The following is a 26,297-nucleotide window of genomic DNA, read 5'->3' on the forward strand; positions in this document are numbered from 1 at the left end:
TGATTTGCACCCTCTGGCCATACCGACATGATCGCAGCTGGCCAAGAGGCTCTGCGACATGCTCCCCTGCACAAGGTGGATACCCTCTCCTCTCTTTTTCTAACTGGTAAGTGGGATTCAACTACCATTGCATGAAAGCTTCTGCATTCTTCCTTTCCAGCAAGATTACTTACTTTTCTGAAATTTCCACATCGACAGCCATTTATCACTGCACAGGCTAAAAGGCTGTGTTAAAGCCTCTGAATGTGTGTTCAACAGTCCTCAAGAATAAATGTCACTGTCCACATAAATGTGGATAACTGCTTGCACAGACACAAACTTCAGCACCCTCCATCTACTACTGCATGTTTTATAAACTAGTGTGTTACCAGCTGGAGTGTTAAAATAATTTCCCTTAAATTAGAAGCATTTTCATCCTTGTAGAGTAGAGTCAGTCTATGGATGAGAGAGGTGCTTAAGTGGCTCAGCTAAATGGAGAAAAATGTTGCTTTTGCAGTACATTGAAGTCACCAATATGAGACACATGAATGCAGCCTGAGACACTTTGGGGCAAACAGTCCCGCAGAGCATTTCAGCATTACAGTATGCTACAAATAAACAGTGAGAGTGTCAGAAGAATGCATGTATTCTTTAAACAGCATGAACAAATCCTTAATGAAGATGCTTTTTCTCATGATACCTGCACAATTTCATTAGAAGTAACAGCTTAAGCTCCTGCAGCAGTTTGAAACATTGTCTGTCAAACGTAATTTTCAAGGCAAGAACAGTCTATCAGCCCTCTTATGTATTACTTCATTAATGTGTGTCAAGCATGCCTACCTAGAATATACATAGATCATGACCGGACCTGCCTGGTATGACCAGGGAGAGAGTTTACAGGGTTTATCATGATCACAATGTCAGAAAGAATATTAAGGTTTAAACAAGAATTAAATAACTATTTTTAGATCCAAATACAATATGCTAGGTTTGCTTACATTAAGCTCAGTCACATTCTGCAGCATAGTTTATTTGCACTGAAGGCCAGCATATTTCTCACCGACTGCCAGAACAGAGCAATATAAAAAATTTTGAAGCCTATATAAAAACTCCAGTTCACAGCTTAGAAGCACATCATAAAAATACCTGAAATTATTTTTCCATATGTATACCATGCTTCTGTTTAATGTACAATCTTCAGTTTTAAGCACTCAGCACAAAGAAATATTGTTTACAAATTTGTAACATCTACCTTTATCAGTGGCAGTTAATTAAACTTGTTTTCATGCACTCAATTTCATGCATTAGGTGTAATTTACCGTATCTCTAGGCATAACTCTCCCGGTAGACACCCAGACCAACAGGAACATGAATATAAAACAATATGTAAAGAAAAAACGCATAGTGAAAGATCCAAAAGAGCACCCGCATGCCTGAAATGCAACATGGATAAAATTTAGATAACTACATCTAAAAATGCCATTTAGCACTCCTCTGCCTCAGCTCTTCTCCTCCAGCCTACACACTTAGCTCTGTTAGACACTTCCCACACTTGTGCTTTCACACAAACCTTGAGACAGTCCCTGAACCTTTGGCACAGGATCAGGTGCTCTCATTGGGAATAAGCAGGAATCAGGGCGCCCCAGTCTGCTTGGAACTCACAACCCCCCCGTCCTCATGCACAAGTGCATTCAGAGCATGCTGGGAATCCCCATGGAAAGCACTGAACTCCACAAAAAGCCTGGTGCCCAAATAAGCCCAGGTACGTGCCAGCCGAGGCGAGAGGACATGCCTTCCCTGGCACCCCATCTCATGCTCTGCTCCTTCAGCCCTTGTCCGGGAACAGGGGGAATGAGGGCAACTCCCTCATTCTTGAGGACCTCAAACCCACAGCTCCATTTCTTCCAGAAAAAAACACCGTGGAAAGGGAAGCGAGAGAGAAGGTTGCCAGTCTTTACCCCGCCTGCTGAAGCTGACAGCTTGGCATCTGGGAAACATGGGACCAGGAGGACAGCAAGCGTGAGGAAGCTCAGCTCCCTCGGTGAGTAGTTAGGGCCAGCAGTTACAAGACAGGAGATCTATTGCCTGTCCTCTGCTCACACTGTGTGCAGGTGTTTTTGATGGTGGACATTTAATGCAACAGGTATAAATGCTCAGTGCATCAGACCTTACCATGTGAGTGATTCTTGAATTCTGATGCTTTTGTAGCCATAAAAGAACAAGTAAATAAAGCATTCAAAGTTACTTGGCCAAAGACCATTAGCAACCACATAAGTATTCCCATCCGTTTTTATTTTGGCTCCAACCACTCCTCTGTGATGTCACTGAAAATTAGTTTTTAAATCTTCTTATCTTAAACCTAATACTGTCTGAATTAAATTTCCAAAGGAAAGGTATTGATTGTAGCACTATGTAGTGCTTCCAGTGAAACTTGAGTGACCATTACTATTAAGTAGAAGCACAGTCTCACTCCATTTGGTGAGGATTCAAGGATAAGGGATAGGTGGATTTGGCCATTCAGTTATCCTTTCTTCAAATACAATGAATCCAACCTCCCTTGGCTACCCACAACAAGAGATGAATGCTTACTGTCTGTTTAACCTTCTCTGTGCAATATAAACACAGCAAAGCATATTCAATATGAAATAAAAAAAAAATTAATTATGTAGGTAGCTTCATTGGAGTCAATCACTTACTTTTAGTTAGATGCATACCTTGTTCAGTCAGGTCTAAAATCACTACATTAAAAATTTTCTCGCTTGCCTCTCTCCTAAGGCTAAGGGAATACTGCACTGTGCATGCAGGACTGATTTGATTACCTCAATCTTTTATTGGGAAATAACGTATGTCATGGCAATGTCAGACAGCTATTGTTTCCCTTGTTCTGTTCAAAGGGAGGAAACAATAGGTGTCAGGAAAACAGTACAACCATGTGTCTCAGTAATAAAAGTGGCATATTAATGTGCGTCCGTAAACCATCATAATTAATGCAGGGGAATGGATATTGCCTACTTAAGCTCTGCAAGTGTTCTAGTAGCTCCACACCCAACCGCCATTTTATTCCATCCCTGGGCTTTCCAATCACAACAGCTCCTTCACAAAGCCATGAGACACTGTGAAATCATACGCTCAAGGGAATGGGCAGATACATTTTAATAGTACAAGTGACAGTTGAGAACAGCCAGTCTGTTCGTCAGCGGCAGCAAATGCATCCCATAATCCACATGATACATATACATACCATACCCTTGAGGCTACAACATAATTAACAAGCTACAAAGATGGGTAAGATGGACACGCACAAAAGGTATGGACATGTATTGCTTTAACTTTTTTTAAACAACAAAGATACATTTGTGAATTTTACATCATTTCAAAATTTCAAGCCTTGATTGATGTGCCTGCATAGCACCTAACCTTCAAATAAATAATCATTTTTGAAGTTCAGCTTAAAAAAATCCAGCCTGACATTTCCCCATCTTTATGCACACAAGTGGAAAAAGAAGGAAAAAAAAAACCAGCCCCCCCCCCCCCCAAAAAAAAGAAGAAAGCTGCAAGCACCATCAAGGTGACAGACTAAGATGCTTGAGTATTTATTAGCAGAATAATAACATAGGTCATGCAGCTTTGTCCCTCAAGGAATACATAAAGACAGACTCCTAGTTTTTAATGACATACAAATTGTTCGTTTTTACTCTCGGACGACTGAATTTTAAATCATGCTGAAAAGCAGGACCCCTTCAATTCCCATCTCTTCTGGGTTTACTTTATCTTCTAATTCCCTCTACATTTAATGTGTTCTAAGTTACTTGAATTCAGATCCTTATTGTAGTTTGTGTACTGAATTCACCCAGTAATTCATTTTGATGATACAATCTTCAAAGCACCATTTGCTTTTTTTAGTGGGTTCTGGAATAGATTTGTTTTCACTGCAACATTTCTTTCAGGTACCACTCTGAGTATACTGTTTAAGCTTGTCATTAGTCTTGTACTTAGCATATGCTCACTTAGCATAGCCACATTTATTATTTTTATCGTTGAACACTAGATAAAAACTCCATGCACACACAAGGGTGCCTCCACTTTTAAGCATGTTGCAGAGGCTAAAACACCAGCATCACTGTGAAACAGTTGCGAATTGGAGAATTTTTCTGGATAGTAATATGCAAATTATTCCATCAAATATCCTACATGGCTTCCAGATTTGCCATTTCCAGTGCTCAGCAAATAAACACAATCTCCAAAACTAGAGAACCAACCAATGTAACTAATGCAAACAAAGTCAGCAGTACCTAACATGTAGGGCTGCCCAAATTTTTCCTCACTATAAAGTACTGTTTTCAGTAACTTGTGGTCAAACAAATATGAACTTGTACTTGAGCTTTTCCTGTGCTGGATATCTACCAGAAGCAGCATGGTAGCCAAAAATCCCCCTATTTCTCAACAGAAATAAAAAATATATTTTTGTATCTTTTGTCCCTGCATAGAAACAGCTTACAATCTCTTCACTGAGAATCTGTGGACCCTCCCCTCTCCTTGGCCCCTGCTTCAAAAAATTTGAAGATGTGCCTTTTGACATTTCTCTCAAAATCCAGCCAAATTTGGGCCAAATCACCTCTGCTTGCAAAAGTTTAATACAGATTTATCACATACCCTTAATATTCTTGGAGCCAGACCAAGGCAGGAGAGGACAGAGCCACAAAGGAAGGTGGAGATGGGCAAGGGAGGGCACAGGAAGACAACAAAGGAGAGTGGGAGCTGCAGAGAGGAACGTCAACTGTAACACCTTCCCCTGCGGAAATGGGAACTGAACCCCCTGTTGCCACGTCTTCCTCCAAGGGCCAGACCACGTAGAGAGTAACATAGCTCTCTCCAAGTCACAGAAAAACATGACTCAGAGAGCACTACAGGCTCTTCCCGAAAACCTGGTCAAATACTTGAGCAATGAAACCAAAACCTCCACCACACTGATACCTAATAGCTAATGTAAAGTTAGCTAAGGGTACTTCTTCACTCTGTTGCAATCATTTAATAAGAACAATATAGATGGGCTTCTGGACCTGGTAAAAGCCTAAATCCAGTACAGATACTGGAACTATTTAACAGTGACAGGGTCACATAATGAATGAAAAAGATAATAAACATTAAATACCTACTTTCAGGACTTCAGCTCTTTCACTCATTGATGGTCTGTCAGTCAGTGAGGCAGAGGACCAAAAGAATAAAGGATCAACTGTGATTTTATCAATGACTGCATTACTGCAGTGGACGCAGTGGAGTGACCTAAGACTGAATAGGTGACCTAAATTTTAATATCCCCAAATTTTAAAATGCTTGATTTTGCAGCCTTAATACTTCTTTAGGTTTGCTTCCTTGAGTACTTTAAAAATATTTTCAAGTAGTTTCTGTAGAGAAAACATAGCCCAACGGTTTAGAAACAGACCTGTCAGTCTGGGAGGTGAGAGTTCTAATCCTGGATTGGATACTGTCTGTTTGTCACGTTCAACAAATCACTTAATGTCTTTACCTCAGTTTACTCTAGTGTGGGAAATTCAGAGGAACAGGATGCTGAAAGGAGCTTTCTGGCTTGAGTCCAATCCTCTGCTATTGTAAGCAACAGTCTCTCAAAACCCTTTGTAAAATCTCAGTGACACTTTTGTACAGTTAAAAAAAAAAAAAGCATAAATAATGAATAACCTAAAGGAGATTGCTCTAATAATATGCTACACCAGAAGAGCATATAGATAAATCAACTAGGTCATTCCAGATGGCCTTCTAGCCCAGCATCCTGTCTCTGACTGGGGCCCATAATGAATGCTTAGCGAAAGAACAGGGCAAGGATATAATGACATTTCCTAAGGATTCCCCATGGTGCAAGGCCTTCCTTAAATCAAAGATTGTTCACCCATCAGTTGGGAATTTCTTCTGTCATGATGTCCGTCAGCTTTTTTGATCCTTTCAGCCTTCTCCCCATCCTATGGCCAAGGGTTCTCCAGTTTAATTAGGTGCCGTGTGAAAAAGTACGCCCTTTCACATTGGTTTGATTGTGCAGTATTACTACTGTTGCCAAAAACAATAACTGTGATGCTCTTATTTTACATTTAGGTGAGATATTTATATTCAGTTTTGAATACTGTTTCATTACTTTCTACAGATAATTCAAAGGAATTCATATCTGTGGTATCCTTTTGCCTTTTAATGTGTTTGTTCCACATATATTAGTTCTGAAATGTTTGCACACTGTAGCTGATTTCACAAGAGAGACAGAGCTCTGTGCTGCTATTGCAGCACAGGGTCAAGCCCATGCTGCAATAGGTTTTGTGCAATGAGGTATTTCAAGATGCTCCTACTGAACTGATTTTTCCCACCCATGAGAAAAAAAAGTACTGTGTTGCAAATAGCTGCAAGGCAAGCTCCCAGGGTCTGCCAGCACAGTCACAGATATAAACAGACGAGATTTCACACATCACAAGGATTACAAATTTAAAGCAGCCAGTACTGCAGACCAAGCAACTGACCATGAAGTCTACAGCTCTACTGTCAGAAGGAGCAAATGAGTTCTTTGGATGAAGGGCACGTTTGAGGATTTAATAAATGATCATTTTTGTTCAAATTTCACGTTTTTATATTGATGGAAGAAAGAAAAAAAATACTAATTTGGACAGCATTTGTAAGTATGAACCATTTTAGTATCATTCGAAAGCTTCCCCTACTTCAGGGGACTCTGGATTGGGCTGCTCTGCAACACAGACCTGGGAGGTGCTATACCTGCTACGAATGGAAGTAGTTACTGATGGAGATAGCCTTGAAGAGAATGGAGCAAAAATTATGACAAATGGATGGTGCAGACATCAAAGTAAAACCTTTACATTTTTGCTTTTATGAAGTACGCATTTAAAAGAGAAAGCAGTGAATACTGAAAATAGTACCAGAAGCTAAATCACAATGCTTTGAATGAAAATAGCAATCTTTATTACTGAATAAACTACATAAAAGAGGGAAAAAGAGAGAGAGCTTCCTTAAATTCCCAGCCTATTGGGTCAATACAGTTCAATATCAGAGGTCAAATATGATTTCCCTTTTTAAAAGCAATCTCTTTTTTTTTTTTTTTTTTTTAGACATTTTAATTTTGAACTTAAAGGAAAAAAAACCAACAACTGAAGAGAGAAACTAACATTGAAAATTGTTTTCATATTACTTGATGCAAATGTTTGATTTACAAGTCACTCCTGGAATAATTCGGATGGCAAAGGACAAAACAATAAGATCGAGTATGCGAAAGAGATACAAATAAAGAGTCTGATTTTGCAAAACCATACTACTATATAACCCAGTATGACCGTCCAGGAAATCACAGGGAACATTTCTGTTAACTTCATATTGTCACCTTGTAACTCTTTCATACACACTATATAGGACCTTGATCCGAGAGTGAACTGCTGATTCTGAAAGAACCAATGTAAACCAAAACAGTAGGAGACAACGAGCAACTGAGTCAATGAGAGATTCTGAAATTCATAACGTGAACCATGGAGAATAGGATTTGATCACTCAGGAACAGTCTTGAGCAGGTCTGTCGGGCTATCTGTACTTACTCATACAAGCAAAAAACCCTGTAAGATCAAGTTAAATTATTTCCCTTGCAGATAACTACTCTTTGCTTCCTTTCATGCAGATACAATAGTTGCTCTGAACTGGACCACTTCATCAGCAAACATTAATCAGTGCTATACTTTTTTACATTAGCTGTATATCCAGAGCAGTGAGATAACCTGTGTCAGCCAAGAGATCAGGTTCCAGATTCTGACAAGTTACATTAATCATGATTTTTAAATGATCTATTTCCACAACTGATGTGTATTACTAAATCACCTTGAACAATTTTTCACATAGAACAGGATCTAATCATCAGGAAATATTCTGCCCTTAAAGAGACTGTAAAGTTGGACTGCATAATGGCAGATATGTATAGCTTAGCTCTTAATACAAAAATAATTACTCCTGAATTTCAGTGCTTCGTACTACTAAGGCTAGATCATGATGATCTAAGGGCAAGAAAAAATTAGCTTAAATCATCTTAATTTCATCAATATTATTCTAAAGCATTACAGTCCAAAACCAAGCCAAGAACATTAGAACTGAAGGAGCTTAACAAGTATGTGGTAAATCATTTACAAAGGGAGATTATAAAACTTCAAAACCAATACACAAACATTACAATTAGAAGGAACGTATAAAACCTGATAGCATTCTAACCATGAACATAAAATACAGAGATTCTTGTATTAAAACATCAAGTTTTCGATTTTATTAATGCAGTGGATTTAAGATTTTAGAACAATCAGTAGCTTCAATCATATTGTCTTGATTCTGAGTCTGACCATGCTAGTTTTACAGTGAAAACTTTGTAAGAATTCTGATCTCACTGCTGTAAATCTGTATAGAGCTTATAAATTATTAAATAAATCATATCTAGAATGCTCTACCCAAAAGTCTGACTATCCAATGTCTTACACTTGCCATGGCATCTTGCACATATGCCAAGCAACAGAAAGATGCGTGTGAATGCACCTATCTGCTTTTGTAGCAATTTATTCACTATGCATTAGGCATACACAATTATACAAAGCTCAAAATAGTAACAAATGAACAAAGACCAAAATCTCAGAATGATTCAATACTCCCATATTCTTTCACAAGACTCATCAATATTACAACAAAACAGTCTCCAGCAGCAATTAAAGCTGTGATAAAGCATATCAACCATTCAAAGCCCTACAACTAAAGAAATCAGAAGCTGTGGGGAAGGACTTGCTCATTCCTTTCCACTCCTATGGTGGCCTACACACTATCCATAATGCACTTCTGTGCTCCATAAGGCTTTCAACTCCACCTCCAACAGACATCTAACAGTGATATGATATGCTTTTATATCAAGGTATGAGCACATCTCATTGTCTTACATTGCAGGCAGTTGGAAAATTAACCTACCTTAGCTCTGCTGATGTCAATGTAAAAGAAACACAAAGACAAGCAGACAACCCAGCACAGAAATAACCAATGAGACTCATTTTTCTTCAGCTCTTATTATTCTTTTTTTTTTTTTTTTAATTAAAGGAAGACGAAAATTTCTTTGTCTCGACTCATCTGTTCAGTATACCATCATTATCCTACCTACACATATGAAGGTATACAATTTCTTTCATGGACACTTATTTCAGGCTATGAAATATATTTCATACTAAGAAGCACATTATTAAAAAATAACCGTTTTGGAAGTAACCAAGAAAATTGCAATTATGGAAAGCTCTCAGACTGCGATTTGTCAAAACAACATAACCATACAATTACAATTTGTGATTAAAACAATATAAAATAGGCTGACTTATTGATTTACATCAGACAAAAGTAATTTTCAAGCCTGTAACATAATCTGGGTACTCAGTGTTTTGAAAGTGTGATAAAAAAAGGCTCCATACGATTATTCCTGCTACTTTGTTGAAGATAACAGTATCTGTTAGAAATCTGGCCACTTTTCCAAGGTTCAAACAAGTATTTTGTGAAGGGACCAGTAAGTTTGTCAGTAATGACCACAGTATGGAACACACTTTCCAAGGCAAATGTATGTGAAGAACCAGAGTATCATTAAGAAACTAATCTGGACTTCCAGATTACACCAGAAGAAACATGAGTCCTTTTTCATTTAAAAATAACAGCCTTCTTTAAGACTTCACCATACACTGAGTTGTAATGCCTTAAGTGTCTCCAGTGAAATGCTGCAGGGGAATATAATAGAAGAAAAACTGCATACTCTAGCAGAAATAAACTGTTCTATGACCTGAATGCTAATTAGCATAAACATTGTTTTGATTTTTATATCACAATACCCTACGCATCTCTGCCCAGGCATCAGTCATATTGCATACACTTGCTTTAAAGTTTATGACTGTAACTATATCCATCTCATTTAATCATTCTAATAAATCTACATCTCAGTAGAAACTACTAAATGAGGTATTAATAGCATACTAAACATACCTGTTAGACTACACAAGTGAAATACAAAAGTACAATGAAAAATATTTGCTTTTGTCTAAGTGATAGACTTCATTTCGCTCTGCATTAGAGAGATGCATGAAAAAGGATTTACAAACACATCTCTGTTTCAGGAGAATGGCTCATGTTTACAGACTGAGAATATTTAAGGCCTTTTTTTTTTTCCCTCCCTGATAACACTAAGTTAACTGTAAGGATGTCTATGGGCAGAATTTGACCATATAAAACAAATATTTGCAAAAAGAATATCAAGAGGTAGGACAGGGCTGTACACTACTTCAAAGTCTCTTTGTATAAAAGAAGAAAACAACTGATCGCAACAAACCTTTGATGGTGACTTGTACTTTGTTCATGCTGAAAGGCCAGATCTACAACCCCCATAAAGTCTGGTGTGGGGGTTTTTTTTTAGGCATTCAATCCCAAATGCCATCAATTATTTTAGGAAACCTCCTGGTGTTTCAATATACTTTGGCCCCTTTCGTTGACTTCAACCCAGGGTACAAGCCTTAAGGCTTATAATAAACTTCTGATAAACTGCATACCGCACGGCAGACACACTCTAGCCTCCATCTCTGTAAGGTAGAGCAGAGCTGAGTGCACCAGCTTCTTTGTGTTTTATCAAATGCCACATCCCACGTCAACAAGTCATTTCCACAGCATGTGGTGCAAGCGTGCCTACGAGGGCACTCGAACTTAGCAAGACAAAAAGCAGAGAAAGCCGTTTGCCCTACGTACATTTTCCAAGCTTCCAGATTCAAGCTCTGTCAGGAATTCACCCAGAAACAGTGCAACAGTACACAGACCAAGAGGAGATACAACAGCCCCTTCTAGCCTAAAAATGGGATTAATCTCTGTATTCAATATCCCTGGTTCTTCAGATACATTCATGACAGTTTGTTTTTCTCATTTTGTACATGACAGAATTTTACTCTTGCACACACAATGCCACAGGTGACAAGTTACTCATAAAGCTGGTTGCCCTATTTTCAGACTTCTTTCACATAGCAGTCACTACTAAACATGGATTTCCTGCAAGATCCCTCCTGGTAAGTACACGGTATAAAGTGTCATGTCCTACCAGGGAGGCATTAGCCCACCATGTCTCTTTCTTACTGATACTTGCTAAACCAATTTTTATCACTTTTCCATTCTACTCTGGTAAGCTAATTGGCTTTACGCTACACTGTCAAATCCTATCCCTGTAACAATAGTGAAAATGCTCTACAGCTCTAACTTCATCTTAATCTACTAATTCTATAACATATTCATGGAATTCAAGTAAATTGGCATGGCATGAGTCTTCTGTCAGGCACCTATAACTTCTTCTATCTTTTGTATCACACTTACTTTTATTTTCTTTTTCAGTTCTCTCCATAGAAAAGAGCAACTTAACACATGTGTAGATTCAGAATCTCTCTCTATTCAACTAGTTATACCTCTGCCCTCTGACTTTAATGCTATAATTTCTTCCAGCAAAGTCTTTCCCATTTTATTTCTCATTTTCTGAAAAATCCTAAGATACAAGATATCTGATTCTGGGCCCAGCACTCTGTCAAATTCCCTCTCTGTGATGGCTCACTGTTATACCCTCTTGTCATTCCATTTCACCTCAGCCACCTTCTTTTCCCATCTGTCCCCAAAATTTCAGCGTCTCTCTGGGATGCTAAAGCCTGCTTCTTACAGTGAAATTGAGAGCACGTTTACACCCCATAGGAAATAAATCTCATTTATGTCTGCTTTTTTACATTGTCTCACTGCCTATTTTTTTGGTACTTTTGTATATATATAAAGATTTTCTTGTGTTTATCTCCACTTTTCTTTACATTTTTATGTCACTTAAAGTACGGCAGTATTTATTTTAAGATAGAAGTGTATTTGGTCTTGGTCTGCATCCTTTTCCAGCACTTTCTTTCCTGACAGTTTCAACATCTAGTTTGACACAATCTAGTCCTTAATTACATAGTCTAGTCTACTACATTTGTGATAATGCAGACAATTTCTTATGCATGAAATTTATTTTTCTACTTGAGAAATGTCACAGCCTGATTCTACAGGATTTTTTCAATATTTGCTTTCCTCTTCACATTTGATTTTGTTTTGTTTCTATTTCTAAGTCAAAAGCAATCATAATATCCATATCCAGATTATATCTGTTCTTTTCATTTCTCCATACTTTCCACAAAAATGCAAACTTCACAAATTACTGCCAGAATAATTTCATTATATTTAGCAATAGTTCACCACGCAATTTCATTTAACTGCACATATTTTCCTTTGTAAAATTTAAATCATATTTTGCTTTCTTATAAAGACTTCATCACAGTTTTAAAGTCTAAAAGCAACATTATTCTGATTTTATTTCTTATAACGTTGCCAAAGATAATGTTGAAATATATAGCAGAACCAGGCAGAGAACCCAGCCTTGTTCCCTGACCATAAAATAATTTTTCTATTTTACAGTGTTGCTGGACAATATTAATAAGATTCTTTAATGAACTACAGAGATATGTTACTTCAGAAGTAGATGAAACAATTGTTAGAGATGCGTGTACATACAGAAAATATGTAAACATTTATAGAACACTTATAGGTGATTCAAGGAGAAGAGAGATGTGTGCATATCTTCAGATGGTATTTCAGTCAATTTATCACCTTGCTTTATATCTGTTTTTGCCAATTTATATTGCCTGAAGACGAGGCTCCAGAATTACTAAAAGCCAAACATAAGTGGTTTAGAGTCATCCCGACATGTTCGCAAGCCTTTCCTTGTGCCAACCCCAGCACTTGTGCAAGCCAACTGAGGCGACTGGCACCTGCTAATTTTTCTCATCTGCTTATTTTTAGCCAGATTCCACTCACAACGTATCAGTGTTAAGCCTGGTGGAAAGGCAGCAATGGTGGTGCTTCTGGTGTTACTGCAGGTAAAACCAGTGATGGGAACACTCCTTAAGTTAGCAGGCTGCACTTGAGAAAACCTCAAGTGACCACAGGGCGCGAGTCTGAGAAACCACTGCTTTAAACTGCACTTGAGAAAACCTCAAGTGACCACAGGGCACGAGTCTGAGAAACCACTGCTTTAAACTGCACTTGAGAAAACCTCAAGTGACCACAGGGCGCGAGTCTGAGAAACCACTGCTTTAAATTGCATGTTTTACTGTTTACCAAGATGCACACCGCTCTAATGTTACACGTTGCTTGCTTCTGGCAGCAAACTTTCCATGTAGTGACAGATTAAAGACTTCTAATCATCCCTAGTGAATTTAATAATTATTAGATTGTAAGACATTCTCCTGTAATCCCCCCAGTTTTCCTCTCAATGCATGCTTTCCAGTCAGACTGTAAGAACTCAGCTTTGTTTTGTCTATTTTCATATTAGCTCATTTCAAAAAGGCAAAAATAACTGCTTTCACTTGTGCAATCCAGGGCATATTAAAAAAAAATCTGCAAATGAAAATTTCACTTACTTTGTGCTATTATCTACAACTCACATGTCAACAGAACTTTGAGGTTAAAAACACTATCCCACTTCCCCAGTGCAATTTCATTACTTCAGTATTACTAGATTAATAAAGACACAATAGGAGATTTACTTTGAGTTTTTAGCACCTTAAACCAAGTATTAGGCATGCAAATCAAGAAAGTAAGTGTCGAAACATGGTTTGAATGAACTACTCAGAACACCCGTTTCAGAGAAACATGATTAAGGGTTCATCTTAGACTGATTAACCTTAGAAAACAAAAACACCACAGTCAAACACAGACACGCTGTTCACTCAGACTTCCCTGAAACTGTATTAGTCCACGCTGTAATTTACATTCCCTCTAATCAAAGATTGAAAACATACTAAAATTAATTTATTCCTAGTATCACGTCTTTATCTTCAATACAGACAGAACAAAGTTTAACTTGGCCACAATTTTCATAACATTGTCATCATCCTTATTAAATTATTACAAATCATTTTATAATTTTAAATAGAATGACGTGCTTGTGCATAGGGACATTACCCAAATAAAGTCAGACCAAAAAGCAATCAGATGGTATATGCTGTTTCAGCAGCTGACAAACTAGTCCTGGTGAAGAAATTCAGTCTGAAACAACGGGCTTTACCAATCTTCCCTTTAAGAAATTGCTCTGCCAGTTATAATGTGCTGGAAAATTAATATCTATCCCCTTGTGCCCCCAGATTAATTATGGAATATTTTACCTAGTAAATTTCTGTATTTCAATAGCAGTCACTAAAAAACCCCCTAAAAATTAGATTTCTAATAATTACAATTTTATTTAGAAAATCAGAAAGTATGCAAACCCCAGAAAAGGCAAAAAATAACATTTTATGAAACAAGGTAATTAATAAATTGCAGAAGAGGTATAAGTAAATAAATAATTCCATCACAGTCAGTCCTCACTGAGCCAACTAGTTTAAGAAAAACATACCATACTCTGTCTTTATAAAATATCTTTGCTTCTCCTTCTCCATAGAAGCAAAACAACCTCCCTAAATAAATGACCTACCACTTCACAGGAAGCATGGCTGAATCCAGGTGTTTCTTGTTTACATTACAGTGAAGTCTACCAAACACACCTTTAAAGCTAATGATTAAAAAAAAAAAAACTATCCTGATCTGAGTAGTCAAAGCACAGCCATTTGATGTTAGCATAAAAGGTAATTATGCTAATTTAAAAGGCATCTAATTAAGTTTTAAAAGCTAAAGATGATAGCACATACTATCCACAGGTTTATAAAATGATGAACATCATTTAAAAGCTGAATGAAACTAGCTGAAATGACAGTATTCATTGAAAATAAATGGAAAGGCTTTTTCTTCTAGCATTCCCAAAATACTTCCTTTCTGCCACAAAGTTATGCACAAATCAATTCCCATCATCTCCATGGATACTACAACTGCCAGATGATAAATAGGACAGTGAATCACTGACAGAATCGAGCCATCGCAAGTTACTAGAACGTAGGTGACTGTCAAAAAAAATTAATAGGGTCTGCAGCTTTTGCGATGTTCCTAGAGCAACAGACCTACCTCGGCAGATGGTCCCATTCCCCACATATCCGGGTTTGCAGGTGCAGCTATGTCCCCTGACAGTGTTAGTACATATTGCATTCTCATCACAGTTATGCTGTCCGCTGCCACATTCATCATGCTCTACAAGATAAAAAAAGACATGAGAAAGAGTGAGCTTTTCGGTTTGATGATCTGACATTTGAAAACTAAGTTGAAAAACAGGTTGCTACAATGGCTGAACACAGGGAGTTTGGTGTAGGAGTCAACCATGGGTCTGCTTCAATTCCAAGACTCAATGTGCATGGTGGCAGTAGATTATTCAGGTTCGAAACCAGGAAAAAAAAATTGGGGAGGAGGCAAAGTACAGCTACAATAAAAAGCCCATGAAGAAGAGTATCACAGAGGAAAATCTACTATGAAGACTAACCTTCGCATCATTGTCCATCATCAACAGTAATAAGCATAAATACAAGGTAAGTAAACACAAGAGAGGGAAACCTAAAAGCATACCCTTTAAAGAAAACAGTTCAGTTGTTACAGCCATTTGCTTAAATGCATGCTGAATTGAATCTTTCCCTAATAACTATAACAACATTTTATATTTTTAGAGCACCATTCATACCACAGGACCCCAAAGAGTCTTCTAGACAAATGGGCCATATTTTGCTTTCATCCAGTAACTCTAACTACTGCCATGGAGCCAAATTTGATGCAGCTCCTGCACTTTATTCTCCTGCTACATTTTGTTGTAGTAAAGCATCAGTTAAAAGGTGGTGAGCCACCTGACTGAAGTTTTTCCCTTCTTCCTGCAATTACCAGCAGCTTCCCTTATGCAGTAGGGTTGCAAAAAGAAAACCTGCATGTTTTAAAAAACACTACCTTTGTACTGGTGTATTTGTAGCTTTACTCAATGGAATCAAGAGGATGCAGTGAAATTTCTTTGAACCATCTGATGGGTCTTGACAACAGATGTAATCAAAAATCAGAATCTGGAATCCTACTCAATAGCGTTTGTCTTCACTTACACAACTACAATCATCAGGTTAGTGTTCATATACTTGGAGGTTAAAGTTCCCCTCCTGGAACTAAGGATAGACTTAAAAATTCTAGTGAATAAGGGGTATACAAAGGACTAAATTTAGCCTTCTAAAGACAACAGAGAGAGGTGTTGTGAGCAACTCATTTTTACATGCCCTGAATTAACCCCTTCGGAACAGGGTTGACAACTCCCTTCGCTGACAACAGGATGAGAGAGAAAAGGGCTTCCCCAGGCTAAAATTAGCCTTCACTTTTCTATAGTATATAACAAGAGCCAATTTCAAGACAACTCAAGACACATGTAGACTTGAGTAGTGTATTTCACAGAACCCTCCAGACCAAATATTTCCTAGAACAGCTTTGATAACTATTTGCAAAATATGTATCAGACATATGTTTTCTATTTTTCAATGAATTTTTCTATTTTCTATTTTTCAATTTTTAGCTTTGACAGCTAAATGATATGGATTGCCATCATTTTCTTTTAAAGAGCAAAGCCTACATCACTCGCTTTTCACTTTTAGCAGGAAATTTTCACACACATGCACACGCTCAAATGTGCCTGTCTTCAGCTGATAAATTCAGACTTACATTTATACTTGTTAGTTTATGCTGGTCCCTAGCTCTGCTTAGTAATTCACTTAGCTCCTCTCCAATTTTCCGATTCCCTAGATATTCTGAATGTTAGGTTTCTTCAAGGCCTGCCTGCTCTCTCCCTCATCTTTTAAGAAACTGCACCACAACCTGATTCTTGCCTACTCCTGTCTCATGGTGCTCCGACTGCTGAGTTGCACTCAAAACATTTTTGAGCTACTTCCCAGGAAGCACGTAATGGACTGCTGAACTTAAATGATACTTTCTTTTAAAACAAATACCTTCCCCATAATCTCTCCCTCCTGTTACTACATTTATTAGTTACTGCCATTAGCTTTCATGCGTGTGCATTCAAATTACGAGTGTGCCTCTGTTAGGCTCACACACACACAAGAGCATTCCTACTCAAAGAATTGCCAAAATCAGTTCATTATCTTTTCATCACTTCAAGTATACAAAAAACATTTTCCAAAGGTACTATTTGTGTTTTGCCCTAAAACACAGGACATTATACTCTGCTATGTTTTTCTGAGACTTTGACAACATAAATTACTGATTTACCACTCCTGCAGAAGCACAGATGCTGGCAGTACTGAAAGATTTAACATAGACACAGCCACACTTAATACACAGCCATACTTAATACAGAGGTCAATTTTTCTAAGCAGATTTAATCTGAAGCATTAGCAACAGTTCTGCCCATGGGAACCTGCCCTTCATGAGAGATCCTGATGCTGCTATCCCAAGGAGGACTAAGGGAATCTCATCTGTATGAGGAATCCCAAGATTTCTTAGCAGCTGCATGGCTGCAATGATGGGAATTTTGAAAGGAATTTTCCCTGGTGTAGACATGTCTATAGATGATGTTGCTACAGTTCTAATAAGAATGAGAAAGCATCAATTTTCTGTCAGGCTACAAAAATCTTTCATTCCAAATGGAAAAAATCCTTAAGGCTCTGTCAGTAGTGAGTTCTCTTGGATTTCCGTCTCCCTCACAAGGTATCATCTGTTGGACCACTTGGTGGTCATGATATTGGGAAGAGGGGGTGGAAGGTGGGCGTGTGTTTTGTTTAAACTCAAAGGAGATTATGACTAATTTGCAGAGAGCATCACTTTCTTAAACAGATCACTTTCCAAAATCTCTGCACTGAACAGGCAGAACCTGGTTTTGCTTTAATGTTATGGTTAATACTATCTAACCAGAGAGCAACCAAAGACTGGCAGGGAAAGACACTGAGAGCCAAGAAAAGGAGTCACAAACAGCATCATTCTAAAGCACCAGAGGGGAGAACTGAGACAAAACGTTGAAGTCGTATTTTGTTTTGACAATTTCACTTTTAGCTGAAAGTGAGTACAGGAAAGGTGATTCTAAAAGTCAAAAACAAAAGTCAGATTTATTTATTTGTTTACATCTGCCATGGAAGCCAGCTCAGGAATAAGACTGTCATGATTAAGTTTGTCTGAATGTATCCATCTCTGTGTGACTTTAATTCATTACATAACAGAGACAGAAGGAGATTCTAATCACAGACAAAAACAATTGGCAGCTTACCGAGATGGACAATACTGTAGGATGCAACTCCCTGAACCAACATTCATTCCCTTATTCCTCATTGATATCCATTTTCAGAAACAGGTACAATTTTAGAAGAGCAGTTACAATTGCAACACCACTCTTTCCTCACAGACAAGTTAGTTTATTTATGCAATTGCTGGAGATTATTTTCAAGATTAGTATTTCTTTCATCCAGGAATTCTGGTTATTGCCACCTATGTTCCATGCTTTGTTTTGGGGAAAACCCAGAGAAATCATCAGTTCTTCTGTTTTTGTTTCCCTCTATAAAATGAGAATACTGCAAGAACATTCTGTAACATTTTTAGTATTTGGCACTGTTCTGAAATCCTCAGATTTTAAGATTTTACCTAAAATTAAAGAATATCCAACTTTGTTGTATAAAATGAAGAATCTAATATTGACTGCTGATTTACCTTCTACTTAATTTTTCTTTTTTTTCAAGCAGAGATGATGTGTGAAAGCCCATTTCATCTCTGAAAGTTCAGATCAGCGTCCTTGCTTCCTAGCCACCAAGTTACAACCAAACCCAGCAAACAACACATTTAAACCTAATATTTTTTGTCTCAGTAAAAGCCTTCCAGAATTTCCAAAAGCTCTCATGAACTTTTCCAAAATCCTCAAGAATATCATGTTACATATGGAGCTTCCTGAGTTCAGGTATGAACCAAGACAGCTTGTAAAGCAATGACTACAAAGTTCATTCTTTTCTCAACCTTTATCCAGGGATGGCCATCTGCCTCTAGAAGCACTGAAAAGATGACTGGTAAGAAATTGGTCTTTTAAAAAACAAACAAACAAAAACCTCTGTGGTCTTTGTTTTCAAACCATGATTCTGTTGAACCATGATACGTATCAACTGTGGGTGCACCCTAGGCATAGGCTAAGCAAGGCTTCAGTTTTGAAGAACTAAGGCCTTTAAAACAAAATCTCTGTAGAAAGCTTCCATTTGAAAAAGCTGTCACCGGAAAGTCAGCCCTGGTTAGCCACTTGCCTCAGGCAACTGAAATTGCATGAACTCGAACAAAAATCCACTCTGATAGTGCTGTGAACCTGGGGACACAGATGTTTCTACATGGTTAGAGCTACATGATGATGTGCACTGTGGTTAAGGATAAATATTAAAGTTCTCTCTGCTTTGTTTACAGGCAACCTAACAAAAACAGTTTACCTTGCTGATTAGAATACTCACGGCTATCTGACAGGATGCGTTTCAATGTTACATGACCTTACAGAGATAACAATCACATAAAAAGAAAAGTTAATTCACCAGCAAATAGTTTCAAATAGGTGGTTAGTTGCGTATTGTATCATAGGAAGCAGCAATGCATCCTACAAATTGCAGAAAACCACTTTATACTAAAAAAAGGCTGGTCACACTGACATCAGGGCATGCTCAGTATCTCTTTCTCCTAAAATTCCAGAGAAGAAACTAGTTACAGCCCAATGGAAAAAAAGAGACCGTATTTCCTGTTAAAGTCCCAGTAACACAAAATGAGTAGGAAACTGCTGGACTAAGCACAATTACCAGACTACGACAGAGACAGCTAGGGCTGCAATGCACCTGCCTGTACTGATGCACGTGCTCGAGACAGACTGACCCCGACTAAGCAAACAGCACAGCACATCCAACATCGGCAATATCCAGCAGCCAACATCTATTGTGCACACATGTAAAACACAACAGTTGTGTAATACAGAGACCAGACACAACCAACCTTTGCATCTGTCACGAGAGCATTCACTATTAAAAGTCGAGCTGCTACTAATAGCTGTATTAGCTGCCTCTTCAGCAACAGCAGAATAATTGATCATGATGTATTTCATCTGTGAACCTACTTGCTTCAATTTTAAACAGACCTTTAGCTTTCTTCAAAACAGAGGTAACTATTTCTGCTAATGAAGTTAAAGCATCTGCAGGGGACAGCAACTTGTGCTTCTGCACACTTCGAACGGGTATGCGTTCCAGCTGCTCCATCCTTAACACACAACCTCCTGACTGCAGCTCACTTCAGTGAGAAGTATGAAATTGATATATACAAATCCAAAATTCAGCAACTTTAAGGCACCCATATTTCTGTCACATTTTCCCTATCCCCATTTTTATATTCTCACTGAGGAAACACATAACTACTTTTTTGTGGCACATGAGAAATACCCTCTGTTCTGGGCTAAAATGAGCTGGAAGCCCACATTAGGAAAAGTGTAAGTGGGTTCTGTACAAAGATTTTATCTGCCTGAAGTAGTGCACTGTGTATTAAGTCATTCACACTGTATTGCAGAAGTGTAATACAAACAACCACATAAAAATAATTTGGAGCAACACATGCAAAGTAAAAAGAATTTGTCATGTATTTATAAATACAGATTAAGGAACATCCATATTTCTCCTCTTCTTTTGTATGTTCATGAAATACAGTGTTTGTAAAAGGTTCTAGACAGTTCTGAAAATTAGCATCAGGAGAAACGTCAGTACTAAAAAAAATGGCATATTTCAATATTCTTAAAGTTGTAGGTAATATAGATATCTACATTTTTAATGAAGAAATATTTTCAATACATACTTTCTCTATCCATGATACTGAAGAAAGATAGCCTGTGCTTATATTTTATGTGCTTATTATTTTAAGCGCGTTCTTCAGAGGCATTACAGAATTTCTAGGGCGTTTCAGCTCTCCTTTGCTGAAGTAGACAACGCTAGTAGATTTAATGGATTTGTGTGGAGTCTAAAGGTGACAATCTACTTTGCTTTAGCTTTCTCTAACTCTTTTGTTGTATTATGTTTGGACAAAACCCAAATATTTGGGTTGTGAGGATTACACTTTGTCTAAAACATATAAATAGGAAATTAAAACCTCAGATTGAAAGCATATAGCAAGCAACACAATAAAGCTAAGAACCATTTGGTCAGGATTCATAACAAATTGTAACATCAGGTTAGCTTTCCCTTGAACAATTCAATAGTCTGTAATGGATTTCAGGTTTATAATATCAAAAAGGTACATTTGATACAGTATTTATTTTTCAGCATGAGTGTTGACTTTTTTTCTTTTTTTTTAAATATGGACTTTCTTCTTCTAGAAAGCACAGACCCTGGAATGTAATTACTGGAGACATATCCCATTGAATGGTCCTTTACCATAGCTGCTCTCACCTCTCATTGCCAAGAAAAGGTCTCAATTTAAACTTGCTCACAAAAAGGAAAAGGTTTTCCTATTTTAAGGATTTCATCAGTTCTCCAAACATCACTGAAAAGCAATCTTAGTTATTCTTTAAGTGGTTGAGATGACTACCTACTTTGGGGGTACATAACTGCAAATACAGCTAACATTTCTATACACCTTCATGGTACATATTACAAGAGATTTACGTGACTAGAGATATAACTCACATATAGAATAGGAAGGTCATCAGATGCTACCACTGTTTATTAATACAGAAGCCATTTGTATAGAATAAATACACTAATGTAAAATTAATTCATTAATTAATTAGCTATCTGACAACTCTTAAGCAACAGCCTTTGGAAACTTAGAAAGGAGAAACTCTTCTCTCCAAATACTTTTAAAATTCCTTTTAATAAGGAAAAAGCAATAACTTTTTGGATGGTATTAGGCTTCAAATGTCTCTTTAATAATTAAGGCTTTAAAAGTCTATTTTGAAAGACAAAAAAATTGAATTTAGGAAGAATTGTGGACTTAGTGGAATCTGGATTTCAGCTCCTAACAAGTTCTGTTGAAACACAAGGGATAGCTTTGAAACGGACTATTAAAAGGAAGCATTATTCTGAACACACATTAAGAACTTCCTCCCACAAAACCAGGACAATTAGAAACATGATGCGTATATCAAACAAGGTATATGCAAGAAAAATGCATTGCAAAGATGTTAAGCTGGTGAAAGAAAGACAATAGCTAATTGTGAATCCCAACAACCCTGAAAATGTGCGTTTTCCCCTACTCATGAAAATTACAGAAACAAACTGAAATTTATCCATGCCCGTTATGAACTTCAACTATCCAAGCTCACCCTGCCCATTTCTACAAGGAAACAGGACAAAGGAACAGGACACAGAATAGAAAAGCCCCACTTGTTTCTGCAATATAACAATATGCTCTGACTTTATACTTATGAGCAGTTAAACATATAAAGCAATGGGAGAAATACCAGATCTACAGATTTTAGTACAAAACTGAAATGCTATTGTAATGTAATGTAATGTATAATGCGTAAGACAACGAACAGCTTCTGGTGTTAAACACCAAATTATTTAGACCACATTCTAAAAGAGTAGACATATGCTACTCTTGAGAATGAGGAAGAAATAGCAGGATTTAATTTGAGTATAAAATTCTGAATGTGCATGTATTTGCTTAACTGAAGAAAACCTCTTGAATGTTTCCTTTTGAGTAAGAAACTAAAATATTGCCTTTGGTCTCCTGGAACCTAGTTAGATTTTGCTCATATTTGCCTATCTATAACTGAGTTTAGAAAAGAAACAACTGATGTAATCCTTGTTTATTCCTTTTATTCTGTTTTGTTTTAATGTATTGTAATAAACTAGTCTGCGTAGACCTAGAATTGTCTAGAAATCCATGTGATGAAATAATTAGATTCGTGTTCCTAAACTGGCATTCAGAGGGAGAAAATCACTGAGACTGGTCTGACAATTTCCTGTTCCTCTACAACTTTAATTATTAGTTGGTTTAGTTTAGTTTTTCACTCCACAGTGAAATCTTCTTTGTAGTCACCTGCTAGAAGAATGTAAACAAAAGCAGTGTAATCTTAATCATGTGCTCAATTTTAAGATACCTAATGTGATCCAGAAAGCTCTAGAAGAAAATGGACTAAAACTAGTCACTCAGGACAGTGTGCAAATATGGGGAATGATGACACCTATGCACCAGTATGGTCTGAAAGTTCAGCACCTGACCTAGTGGCTGGGTCTTTACAACCCATGCCTAATCCACGGAGAAGCCCAGCCTTCCTTATTTCCCCTTGGCAAGGGGCAGAAAGCAGAGACACATACGAAGGTCTATCTTCTGCTTCCAGTACACGGAGACCTCACTGTTTCTTGCCAAAAAACAGACCTTACTAAAAGCACCTACCAGTAAGAATCCCACAAGCTGCACGATTATAGTGCATATGCAGACAGAGATAGAAAGAGCCCTGGATGACAAAATGTATATTATATAAGAGGGGAAGACTTAAATTTTCCCAGAAACATTTGTAGTACACAAAACATCTCATAAGCCAATTGCAGCTTGCTTTTTTTCCTTTTACCCTTACCTTAATTTAACCTATAAAAACCTAAGCTGTAAAGTGTACTGAGTTGAAACTATTTTTTTTTAAAGAGCTGAGGAAGAAGCATTTGCTATTAAATTTCAGTGATCTGCCCTTTTTAGTGTTCAGGTCAGTTCATACCTTTAGTTTTTGTCTTCACACAGCACTGTTTAACTCCATTTTTATATTTCAAGCACCATACAATCACAAATACAGAATCCAAATAAAAAATTTAAATCTTATCAGGGTTATGTAAATTGCCCATTTTTTCCTTTTCGTATCATACTCTCAATTATGTGAATAAGCCCAATGCATAAATGTGGAACTTGGGTTATGCTTGAAAGCAATAAAACATCAGATACTCACACATTTAGATTTTCATTTGTATCAACACAAGACCTTTTGCTGCCAGCTATTTACATTATTAGCATCCTGAAGAGCATGTGTACTAGCATGCACATGGTGTATGCAATCCTACTGTTTGAAGGAGTTCCAGCCTATCAAGTCTCCTCTTGTACTGAAGCTACCCATGTCTCCCCCCACTTTTTGGGCTGGACAGATCAGAAGCGCACACAGTATTCAAGACGTCAGCATAATCATATTTTTCATTTGGTTCTCAGTGCCTTTCCCAAAGGATCTCACATTCTGCTCGTCTCCGACCACAGCTGAACAGTGAGCTGACATTTTTCAAAAAACTATCTGCAGTAATTCCAAGATGTCTTCCCTGAATGGCAACGGCTGATTTAGAGTGTTTGTATATATACCTATCTTTTTTTTTTTCCTCAAGGGAAAGGTACTTTATCTCTGATTCTCTGTTCTGCCTCACTACTTTATAAAGAACTACTAATAGCATCTATTTGAATTTCCATGAGATACGTTCACTGAGCAGTGCTGAGGAAATTTTAAATTGTTGCAATAAAAATGTTTACTTTTGGCCAAATCAAGATGCATAATAGGTAGTCTTGCAGAGGGAAACACTGCATTTTGTTTTCTGCAAGTGTAGGAAGAGGAGCAGAAAAGAGTAAGCAGATCTCTTGCTAGCATAATATAAAATATTTGCACATATATGTTAAGTGCCTATACAACAAATGTTAGGAAGTGGGAAGAAAGACATTTGTTTTTATTGTTTTCTGAACACAATACTAAAAGAAAACAAGAAGGCAAAAGAAAAAGAGGAAAATCAGAAAGAAGAGACATCTGAAAAACAAGGTTTAAAGCTAAGACACATCAGAGCATTTTAAGAAGCTTTAAGAAGTTAAAGATTGCATTGAGCAAACAGACTGGGAACTAGGTCAAACATTTGAAAATTCAGGAGTCACTGGAAGTGTACCATTATTTTCTCTGCACTTTGTACTTTATATCCCTCCTCTTTTAAAGTGTTTGAGCTGCATAGATGTGTCAGGTTAGTAAGGAATATGCAAATCATTTTATTAATACAAAAAAACAGCTACTAGATCTTTCATGTGAAGAGTCACACAAGGGTTTTTTTTTTTTTTTTACACTGAATTGCCATGTCATACATATCAATACAGGAAATACTGAAAGTATTGACATACATGAAAATTCCAGAATGCACCTTTAACAAACATGCAGTCTTATAATAAAACGGAAATCCAGATGATGTATTCTTCTTTTAAACTGCATGCTTAGCTGCAGTTTTGTGGAGTTCTTTCCGAAAGTCCTATTATTCATGTTTGGATGCATTGCTGTCTTGTTTCCTAATGCTGAAAAGTGTTCTTAAGAAAAAAATTGTTTGAAAACAATATGCACAAGGACAGTCTCTGTGACTGTACTACAGGATAAATCCATTGCAGTCCAAACTTTTCATCACAACATACTTCTCACAAAGCAAAAATACATGAGGAAACTGGGTCATTACAGATGTACATTTTTAACCTTAAAACTTGCCACCAAATTTTGGGTGCAAGTGTGGGTACATGCTGTCAAGTTCAATTCAGACCAGTTCTAGAAAAGAAATTAATTACAGTAGTTTGGAGAAGACAGCATACTGCACACTTAAACATGCAAACAAAAAATTCCACCATGGAAGAAACCTCACCTTACTGTCAAAAAGCTCTTTTGTTATCTTTGTGCTTTGAAGATTTGGCCAATTCATACCATCAAAAGAATGAACTCCTGCAAGTACAGTTTCTCACTGAGCAAAGAGCTCGGAGTATATCTGTAGCACTTACAGTCTTCAGGATGGAGGCTGAACTCCATGGAGATCAGATGATCTTTCAAAACTAAAACTAAGCATTAAGGACTGCCCATTTTCACCGTTAAAGCTTCAGAGGAATTCTTAAATTTAACAGTAATAGAGTGCAGAGGAGCTCTATTTCCAGTCCTATAGATCAGAATGAATTTCTCGTTACGCAAACTTTTGCACAGGGTAAAGGCAACAGGGAGCATTGCTAATGAAATACAGTACCATATAAAACCAGTTTTTAAAACCAAGCAATATCAGTGATTAAGGCAAAGTCACAAAGGAACAAAAAATGGTTCACATAATGCAGTACTGCACACATGGGGAAAAAATGTGGTGATGAAGATTGAAGAACTACAGTCATTCGCAAGATCCAAAACATCTTAAAGGTGTTTCTCCTTATTGGATTTATAAGCCAGAATGATCTAATGTTAAGCACTGTATGTCTAGAGGTTCATAGTAAGCTGGCCAGCATGTCAGTCTCTCTCTCGCTCTTCCTCCTTCCTGGAAACCAGAAGAAATTCCACATATTTTATGTCCACATATGGT

At 37.3% G+C, this 26,297-nt stretch overlaps 1 protein-coding gene across 4 annotated transcripts in view; it reads right to left on the bottom strand.

The window, feature by feature from the left end:
• The window catches only part of NELL1 (neural EGFL like 1), a 294,700-nt gene that overhangs the window by 99,334 nt on the left and 169,069 nt on the right, over positions 1–26,297 (bottom strand). For all 4 annotated transcript variants that reach the window (XM_067295540.1, XM_067295538.1, XM_067295537.1 and 1 more), the window contains exon 14: positions 15,076–15,198. In XM_067295540.1, coding sequence (XP_067151641.1) covers positions 15,076–15,198 — 123 coding nt within the window. The remainder of the gene's footprint in view (positions 1–15,075; positions 15,199–26,297) is intronic.

This window comes from Apteryx mantelli, chromosome 4, assembly GCF_036417845.1.
Source record: "Apteryx mantelli isolate bAptMan1 chromosome 4, bAptMan1.hap1, whole genome shotgun sequence".
Classification (NCBI taxonomy): domain Eukaryota; kingdom Metazoa; phylum Chordata; class Aves; order Apterygiformes; family Apterygidae; genus Apteryx; species Apteryx mantelli.